At 37.3% G+C, this 10,535-nt stretch overlaps 1 protein-coding gene across 1 annotated transcript; it reads right to left on the bottom strand.

The window, feature by feature from the left end:
• Positions 1-205: 205 nt before the first annotated feature.
• Positions 206-9,215, bottom strand: LOC108377989 (putative epidermal cell surface receptor). Its single transcript, XM_017634290.1, has 3 exons — positions 8,988-9,215; positions 851-1,480; positions 206-667 (listed from the first exon to the last, which is right to left on the bottom strand). The coding sequence occupies exons 1-3, from the start codon at positions 9,202-9,204 to the stop codon at positions 378-380; spliced, it is 1,137 nt and encodes a 378-aa protein (XP_017489779.1). The 5' UTR covers positions 9,205-9,215; the 3' UTR covers positions 206-377.
• Positions 9,216-10,535: the final 1,320 nt, after the last annotated feature.

Genomic DNA, 10,535 nt, shown 5'->3' with positions numbered 1-10,535 from the left:
ATGGTCCTGAAATAGCCCATGTTCATTTGTACACATAAAAAGCAATTACAGATTTTCTGCTGAGCTACACAAAAAGAAGTTAAATATTTCTGCTAGGTTAACTAAAATTTTACTCATACCGAGAGCTAAGATATTTACGCATAAATAAAATATATATTTAAAACACTTAATTACGCCTTTTATATCTTAAAAATAGGTCGAAAAGATTTCGAGCACATTAGTCGACCATTTTTGCTCATGCGTTCATGGATTAAGCGCTGGGCATTTCATGCAAGCTACCCAACCCTAAAGCTAAAAGTTCCTAAATAAATCCCAATAATTCGCAACTCGTTGTTTACCCAAGCCTCCTCCCTCACCTGTGAACCTTTTGAAAAGAGCTACGATGTTATATAACTTAAAAACTGTTTCCAATATTTACCGCTTAGATCATTAATTCCATGCATTGGTGGTGGCAAGGCAGTGGAAGCTTCAACACCATCACCGCCACTCAGTTTGGGCGCAAATTGCGCGCAGGCCCAGTGTTTACAGCACTCATCGTCGGGAATGGGCAGAATACGTGCCTGCGCCGGATGGCAGGGCAAATCGGGCGGCGGCAAGGCAAGCACGGGCGGACAAGCTGGCCGACATTCAACTTTACCGTTCTCACAATAGCAATGCTGCTCACAACCTGTCACACGGAAGCAACGCAATGAGGCGAACGCAGCGTGAATGAGAAATGTAAAAAAAAAATAAGAAAAGAAAAAAGAAAATGCGGTTAGTGTTAATTGACTGTTTGAATTGATAGCATTGTTAGTGTAAATTAAATGTACAGTACGTGTGCGCTTGCGCTTGCGCTTATAACGCTACTCACCAGTAAGATTGGTCGGTATGGGTGACCAGTTGTCGAATGTCTGATCCAAGTAAGCGCAGGTGCCGTTATCCACACAACGCATCTTCTCCGGACAGCAATTCGGTGCCTTGGCTTCAAAATCAGCTGGCTCCGGTTCCCAGCGCAAGCAATGTGGATTGAGCAAATCCAAACCGAAAGTTGAGGGGCATTGCAGCTTGGCACAGTGTACACCTTCGAGCGTACAAATGCATAGCTGTTCGCAGCCATCGTGGAATTGTTGACCATCGCGGTAATGTTGTCCCTTGTATTCGCAATCGCGCTGCTCGTGTCCACCGGAGAGATCGCGCGCCTCCTCGGGGCCATAGTGCTCGTCGCCAATCGAGTTTTGCGCTGTGGGTGGCGATGCTGTCTGTTCGTGATCGTCGAGTGTGACATCGCACAATTCCAGTTGGCAGCAAACGTCCTTGGGATCTTTCACATACACACACTTATCGAGGCGCGTGTGATTGCGCTCCGGACAACGTGGTTTGCAATTCATCACACCGCCTTCATCGCAATGACAGATCTGTTCGCAGCCGATCTCCAAACGTTCACGAAATTTGTATACGCTGCCGTTGTGGTGGCAGTCGGGACGTGGCGTTTGTGAGGAAGCTGCGCGCAAGGTGGTTCAGAGTGTATGTACAGAAGTAAATGTTTACAATGTTGGATGTATTTTTTTTTTTTTTAATTTCATTGGGCACAGCAAGTGGCGGGCGGTATGTGTTTAATTGGTTGATGAATTGATAGCATTTTTGTGATTTTATAATTTGTTTTTTGTTGAATGTTGTTGCAAATTAAATGAGAAAGAGAAAAAATATGCGAATAAGCAAATAAATTATATGAGATAATGCAATTTAAACAAAAGCGTTTATATCAATGGAATGCACTTTATAACCTTTATAAGCCGCAGTAAAAATTCATGTCTATCGAATGATCTTGAAAATGCTAAAATTTGTAACCTCTCCTTTAGTTATTTTGCGAAAACAATTCGATGACTCAAATTTTCAAATTTCCAAAAAAAATTTGTTCCGCTAAGCAATTGAAGTGACTTATTTCGAATTCATGAGAATTTAGCATGTATTGTATGTAAGTATTTATGTGTGAGTGCTTGAAGCATTTGTTTAATATTACCTACACTTGTATGAATGCAATCGCCGAAAAAGCAACGGTAAGTTCGAACTGAAAAGGTTTATGGAAGAATTTTTATGTAGCACACTTTGGTATTTATTTCCGCATTTGATACGCTGATAAATGGCAGCTCTGATCAGTACTACATATGTAAGTACTCTTAGGTTAGGTTAGCTTAATGTGGCAGTCAGTTGAAATGACGAATTCATNAAAAAGCAACGGTAAGTTCGAACTGAAAAGGTTTATGGAAGAATTTTTATGTAGCACACTTTGGTATTTATTTCCGCATTTGATACGCTGATAAATGGCAGCTCTGATCAGTACTACATATATATGTAAGTACTCTTAGGTTAGGTTAGCTTAATGTGGCAGTCAGTTGAAATAACCAATTCACTTAGACCTCGTAGGTCCATTGTGATAAAAATGTTAAACACGGGAACTCTTATGAAACGTAGGTTTGGTTTTATTCCTAAAGATCTGTTTACCAAAAAAGCATGCTTTGCTCTGAGTCAAAGCTGGCAACTGCCTTCCAAATCTTAGCAATCTCTGCGATATTTCTAATTTTGAAGAGTGCCTACCAAATAGTCATTGACCGGTTACCCAACGCATAATCTTCGAAAAATCCTCTATGACGAGGCTGCGCAGTTATTCTGATTTTTTCTTATCAAACAGCGGCCATATTGGCTTAGTTGTTAAACAAGTGCCCTGACCTACTGGCCTTAGAAATATGTTCATTCTTAATTTGTAGGTTTCCGTGCGTATCCCAATGTTACCTCTGTTTTCATGCAGTGGAAGACTATTACATTTATTCGTTAGCTCATCGGCCCCGCAATTGTTCTTAATATCACTAANTTAGACCTCGTAGGTCCATTGTGATAAAAATGTTAAACACGGGAACTCTTATGAAACGTAGGTTTGGTTTTATTCCTAAAGATCTGTTTACCAAAAAAGCATGCTTTGCTCTGAGTCAAAGCTGGCAACTGCCTTCCAAATCTTAGCAATCTCTGCGATATTTCTAATTTTGAAGAGTGCCTACCAAATAGTCATTGACCGGTTACCCAACGCATAATCTTCGAAATATCCTCTATGACGAGGCTGCGAAGTTATTCTGATTTTTCTTATCAAACAGCGGCCATATTGGCTTAGTTGTTAAACAAGTGCCCTGACCTACTGGCCTTAGAAATATTTTCATTCTTAATTTGTAGGTTGCCGTGCGTATCCCAATGTTACCTCTGTTTTCATGCAGTGGAAGACTATTACATTTATTCGTTAGCTCATCGGCCCCGCAATTTTTCTTAATATCACTAAGTCCCGGGACACATATGTATCTGACCTTGAAGACGGTACTAATATGGTTTAGAACTGCCAGGCATTCCTGTACATTAGGAATGGAATAGTCGATTTATTGGTTACAACTACACAGAACGTAATGTATAAAAGTGTGGCCGAACCGCCGCCATTTCCATAGCCCCATACGCGTTTTCTTAGTAGATTTCCAGCAGACAAGCACTTCTCGCGCTTTGTTTGGGGGGAGATGCATGAAATTTTAGGTGCAAAAGTAATTCAACGTTGGCCTTATTAATTCTTTCCCCTATATAAGGTTTCTACGCAAGCTTCCTGTCTACTATAAGTCCTAGATAGTTAACATTCTCCTACAATGAAGATTGGTGAGTGGATTGTAGGGAGCGTATGTTCCCTGGTAAAGAGTATTACCTCAGTGCTTTCTCTTAACTCATCATATGGGGTTTATTCCGAGTCTCCTACACTCTATCAAGTTTCTAAGCGTGGCCATATTAGAGCGCAGAATATTCATTTGGGAGTTTCGATATTTGACTTTGACCCTCCCATAGGGGTGCCTTTGTAGACCTGCCTGCCTAGTGTGGTGTTGCCTAGCCTTGCGGTTATGTTCCTACTGATGAGTGTAGCCTCAACTTTAGTGTCACGTTCAAAATTTTCTAAGGGTTGCGTTATGGCGTTTGCATTAACCCGGCTAGCGAGTGCAAGGTGGTTTCCGTAGATTTGTCTTTCGTGTAGACAGCTATGATGGTGAGAAAAGGCTAGTTGTTATTATGCTCCGTATATATTCATCCTCTATCTCCTCTAAGGCGTTGCGGAGGAAAAACGTTAGACTAATGGGTCTAAATTTTTTGGGATAAGTATGAGAGGGTCTACCTCCCTTGGGTGTAGAGGCGGCGTTCGACTCTTTCCAGCCTACCGCCACATAGCCAACGTTAAGACAGCTTCTTATAATAACCGCAATGATCGGAGATATAATAACCCGTGATTGCTGCAAATCTGCCGGGTGGATGTTCCGGTGATTTGTAGCGACGAAAAGTTTTAATAGCCTATTCCGCTTTCGAATTTCTTATAATTAGATTAACGATATCAGATTTCCGCGCCTCATTAGCGAATTAGCTATGCTCCACTTGATTGTTATCTGGGAAGCGTGTATCTTGGAGGAGACCTAATTATTCCGTGCTCGTCGTAGCGCATGTGTTTTCTTGACCCTAAAAATGGCTTAGGTTACATGNTTGTAGCGACGAAAAGTTTTAATAGCCTATTCCGCTTTCGAATTTCTTATCATTAGATTAACGATATCAGATTTCCGCGCCTCATTAGCGAATTAGCTATGCTCCACTTGATTGTTATCTGGGAAGCGTGTATCTTGGAGTAGACCTAATTATTCCGTGCTCGTCGTAGCGCATGTGTTTTCTTGACCCTAAAAATGGCTTAGGTTACATGAACCAGTGTTGCCACTTGAAAATATTTTTAGGTACCAAAACGCCTACCAAATAAGTTTTCAATCTACCAAAATTTGTTTCATCATTAAAACTAGATTTCTTAAATTTGCGGGGTTGTTAGGTACACAAATTAGTAGTAAAAACTAAAACTACACATAATATTGTTTACAGTATTGGTTAACCATTCACAACAAAAGGAATTCGGGCCTTTAAATAAAAAAAAATTAACGTATTGTAAAAACAAACTTTTGCAAAATTACANCACTTGAAAATATTTTTAGGTACCAAAACGCCTACCAAATAAGTTTTCAAACTACCAAAATTTGTTTCATCATTAAAACTAGATTTCTTTAATTTGCGGGGTTGTTAGCTACACAAATTAGCAGTAAAAACTAAAACTACACATAATATTGTTTACAGTATTGGTTAACCGTCCACAACAAAAGGAATTCGGGCCTTTAAATAAAAAAAATTAACTTATTGTAAAAACAAACTTTTGCAAAATTACATACATATTTTTCCTTTGAGATTGATTCAATTCATATAAAAATTTTTTTCTTGTACGTGAGAAAACAAAATCAGATATTTTACGCATTTCAATAAATTTCCAAATTTCCCTGCAAACCAAAGGTCCCGAAATCTTAACGAAATCTTTAGGGGTTTCTCATTTCTGTAACGATTTTTTTTTACGAATCTTCAAAGAAAATTATATGAAGTGGTTGACACGAGCTCGTAAAGAACTTTCTGTACGAAAAATAAAGGCATTTCTAAAAAAAAATCTGCAATAAATTTTTCACATAGCAGAATTATTTTGATTTCTTTCCAGATTTTCTTCCGAAATTTCGTAAAAGAATCGAAGTGTGCACAACTTATTTCATTTTAGAAATTTCGGCAAAAAATCGGATGAGATCTTTACGAATTCTGTAAAGTTTCTCTATAATTCAGAATACTCTGAAAAATGGTTTGCAGGGTTGTTTCAATTTGCATTCACTCACCTTTTTTACCAATACACTCACACTTTGCCTATCACCAATTTTTCGTTCAAGCCGATAGGTAGTTACCTATTTCTCGTTCTATTTCAACAGCTAATCGGTCTTAGCTTTGGGAAGTGAGTTTTTGTTTGCACAAAATTGTCTGCTTAATAAAATAAGAAAAAACTAAGAAATCTAATATGTACGTGTGACCAAAGTGAAAGCAGTGTTTGAACATGTAAACGCAAATCAAGCGAACAAATTTTAATGTTCCATTTGGTTATATTTTCAAAACATTTTTGCCTACAAAAAGCTTCATCAAACCAACCAAGCTACCAACGGAGAATGAAGCTTCCAATTTTGGTGCAATTGGACCAAAACGCCAACGCTGACATGGCCACTTTGCAAGAATTCTTCATAACTGACCGCTTCCGTTGTTTCCTCTATCACCTTGCAATAATTTTGCCAGGATTCGTGTTTTCCACCTGTTTGGATGTCATCTATACAATAAGCACCCCTATTGTTGTTGTAACAGCATAAAAATGCCCCAAAAAGTTTTTGGGGATTATTGCCGAAGTGAAAGTCCCTGGCCAAATATATATCTGCGCCGATCCGTCTACGTAGATCCAACCGGTTTGTTAACGAATAAGCATCCCTACACAGGTCTGATTGACTGACAGTCAAAGTAGTTACAAACTATAATTATTTCTACAATGGTTACCTCCCTGGGGTGGTGATCTGGGCGCTTATGATCAACAAGACCTGTCTAACCTCAATGGGTACAATACTCGGAAGCACATTATAAGATATTCTCAACTGGGCAAGAGACGTGGGGTTCGAGAAGATGGACTTAGTACTTTCTACGAAAAAAGTATAAGATTCGAGATGATATCAGGGACATTAAACTGATTTTGAAGTTGAATGTGGACGGAAGGGAAATGAAGGCCTCCCACGCTTTAGAGGCAAAATATTCCTGGTAAAATATAGGATCTATTTTCTCGAATCACACATTCCTTCTACATTGCAGCCATTAGACCAATAATGCTAAATTGCGTCTTGGTGTGGTGGCCCATAGAAAGAAAGTCATTCGCCAAATGGGTAGAGGATGTGCAACGGGTTGCTGAACTATGTACATATAACTGAGGCGTAGCGCATCACTCCCACGTTAGAACTAGATAAAATTCTAAACCAGTAACCTATACACCTAGTTGCGCAAAATATATCTGAGAAATTGGTTCCAAAACTTGAGGCAACACGACAGTAATTTTCATAAGCTAATCAGTAAATCATACTTTGCCGTGAGAAACGTGTCTTCATACAGCCATATGGATGGGAGAACGATTCTAAACTGACCGAAGGGGTGAAAGAAGCTGAGTGCCGTACTAATACTGTATTTTTGAAGCCGAAATATATGCTGCAACTAAAGAAGCTAGTCGTCAGGAGTATAGATATGCATAAAAAACTAATAAATCAGTATTGGCTATACTAACCAACACACTTTGTGTTCGTAAATATGCTAATCGATGAAACACCCTCTACTGCGTACCGAAACACAAAGGAATTGAAAGAATGGGCGGATATCCTAGCCAAAACCGTGGTAAGCTTACCACTGCAAAGCACGCCTAATGCATTGCTTCAAACCTAACCTAATTTACTCAGCTCCCTTACAGAAAACGAACGGAGTAATCCGGAGGAATTCGAACAAAATATGCTAAAAGTTTATTGGAGACTCCAAATCAAATATCGGAACTGGGCAGTGTTGCCAGTTTAGAATATTTCTCCCCCGATTTATGGTTATTTTAGGGAGAAAAGAGATATCTTTAGCGACTTTTTTCACATATTACAATTTTATTTTATTTTTGGTCTAAGAGAAGTCAAAGAAAAAGACGAAAATATTGTAACTTTCCAACAGTGTTATATTACATGTACATATTTATGTATGTGTGTAATGGAATATATTCATGTTTTTATTCTCTCATTCCCATTCAGTAATCCACCTATTCAAAATCATTGCGAAAGAGATACACATAGTTCATCATCATCCCTCAACACAGCGTAGTCTAATAAAGCTTTCTCTTTTTATTAATGTATCTAGAATTTTCTAAGTCTTTTAATACTTTTAGTTTAGTTCTATATAATTATGTTAATTATTTCTTAGAACATTAAAAAAAGTAATTGTAATTAATTTAATTGCAATGTCCTATTAAAATCTCAATTGCAATTACCAACATCAATATACTATCCTGAATTATACTGAGCTATTTCCCTTTAATTCATGATCCGCGTAAACAAGAGTAGAGCTGAGTTGGTGGACTTGACCAATATACCCTACGAAGTGCTGACGGTTATATGTATAAAAACATAGCCGTTAAATTTGTACATTCCAATCAGAGTTGCCAGATGTGGGGATTTCGCCCCATTTTGGGGATTTCTGAAACCATTTGGGGATAGATTTTTTTCGGTTGGGGATGTGGGGATTTGATGGGGATTTTGGTTTGGTTTAAAATATTCATATTGAAATTAAAATACATATATTTTACTGCCTGCCCTTAAAAATTTCTCAAACAAAGATTTTCTTTGTCAAAGTATTATTCGTGGAAAATTCCTGTTTTAATGGCTTTCCCTGAACACACAATTTTCTCTCAGCTCATTACAACAAATTGTAAAAGGATCGCTGTGATTGGCATTTACCGAATGGACTGCATATATTTCTGATTTCCTCAGTGTAAAATAAATTTTACAAAGTGGCAAGCGCACAAAAAAAAATTTACGAACTTACAGACAGCAATGGGAATAGGAACCTTGAACCGAAGGTATGTTGTTAAATAGTCTCCAAAAACCATAAAAAATAAGAAACTGCTACACGTAAATAACCAAATGATCTCATATATATGTACACATATACAACTGTGAAAATTTGCATTTTAAAAAAATATTGAAAACTGTAACTAAACGAAGTAACAGAAATGAGAATACATATTTTTTTTTTCTTACTTATGGGGATTTAGAAGAAAAATGGGGATTTTTTGGGAATAACTGCGGCTCGATATGGGGATGCGCTATACAAAAATTCTGGCAACACTGATTCCAATACAAAACACCACAAGAAAGGAAATATACCAGCGCCCAGAGGTTATCCTCCTCACGATCAGATACGCGTATTTTAATTCATCTTTTACGAAAATGTTCAATTTTCGCTATCAACACAAATCTTCAATGAAAGTAAGTTACTACGTGCAATTACCCCTTCAATAAATTTGTTCATATCCACACACTCACCATTCACACCACCTTCCGGGGAGCCAATTGTGTGCATCAGACCGCATTCCATAGTCGCGCAACATTCATCGACGGCCATTTGTCGGCAATGCGCTTGCCCATCCAAATCCATATGCGGAGCACCGCCAACCAGTTTGAAAGTGTTGCCCATGCAACGTGGTACACAAATCCATTCGCCACGATTACACGTGCAACGCTCATCACAGCCGCGATTCATTGTTTCGCCATTCTGTAAAGAAATAATGGAGAGGAAAAGAAGTGGTTAATAAAACAGGTGACGACGACAGCAGCCTCAGAATAGATATAAAGAGCGCGAAATTAAATACATTCACATAAATCAGAGTTACCAACTGTGAAATTATTGAGCAATCAAATGCGGAAATAAGTGGAAGAAACAAACGTACACACATGTATAAATATTGGGTTGAAATATAGTATATATGTACATACATAAGCGCTTTGCTGAAATGAACTTGTCTTAGACTTGCAACATTCATACATACATATACATACATATGTACATGCAAACCTACCTAAGACTTATAAGAAATTTCATTGCTCTGAAGACAAATCGTTCGATTGCTTTCTATTAAATTGTTATTTAACTGTCGCATAAAGAATGATTTAGTGGAGCAAAGTAATCAAGCTATAGAGACCGTAACGGTTATGATCTTTATAATAAAAATCATAATTTCATCGTTAAAATTGCATTTAATTTTCCACAATATTATTTGATTGTTATTTTATATTTTTTTTTTTGATAAAAATTAACTTTTTTTCTGATTTCATTTTGTTATATTATAACTAAAGAATTCAAAGCGTTGCAACCTCTGGTGGAATTTAAAAAAAAAAAAAACTAAGTGCAGAAATAGATTCCTCATACCAAAACACTCCTTAGGCATGTTTTTATAAAAAATTTAAGCACTGCTTTGCGGCACTACAGCAAAATGATAAGAAACCTATTTTCGACATTTGACAAACTCCAAACACACGTAGAAGAATCCTTCTGTGCTATATGCGCATAGTCGAACAAATCTTCAATATAAATGGACCCACCCTAATGTACTTATGTAAATTTATTTCAGATGAAATAGAAGAAAATGTGGGGTTCCAAGTCTCAGAATGCACTTATTCGCACATAGCCAAATTAACTAAGCCAACCGCCTATGTATGTATGTAAATGAAGTAAGGCGCATGCATATTAGGGTGGTCCAAAACAAAAAAATATTAATAATAAAATAAAATTATAGCTCCGTTTCAAAGCGCTTAAAGTTTTCCATGTATTTTATTGGGAGAAAAACAATTTTCCATAGAAATGGTATAGAATTCATGAAACCCAATATTTTTCTATAGGAAAACTTTGTTTCTCTTCAAGAGACTTCCAGTAAAAATACGCAATTGTTTATTTAACCATTTCCATTTGCTAAATATTTTGCATAGAAGCCCTAAAAACATTAAAAAAAATGCAATGGGGGACCCATAAAAAATCGTTAGTATTAAAAAATTTTATAGTAAACAATTGGATATTTCTTCTGAAGAGAAACAAAG

The sequence above is a fragment of the Rhagoletis zephyria genome, unplaced genomic scaffold (assembly GCF_001687245.7).
Source record: "Rhagoletis zephyria isolate East Lansing unplaced genomic scaffold, Rhagoletis_zephyria_1.1 Rzeph_scaffold_13117, whole genome shotgun sequence".
Taxonomy (NCBI): Eukaryota; Metazoa; Arthropoda; class Insecta; order Diptera; family Tephritidae; genus Rhagoletis; species Rhagoletis zephyria.
This window is presented reverse-complemented; position numbering and strand designations above follow the sequence as displayed.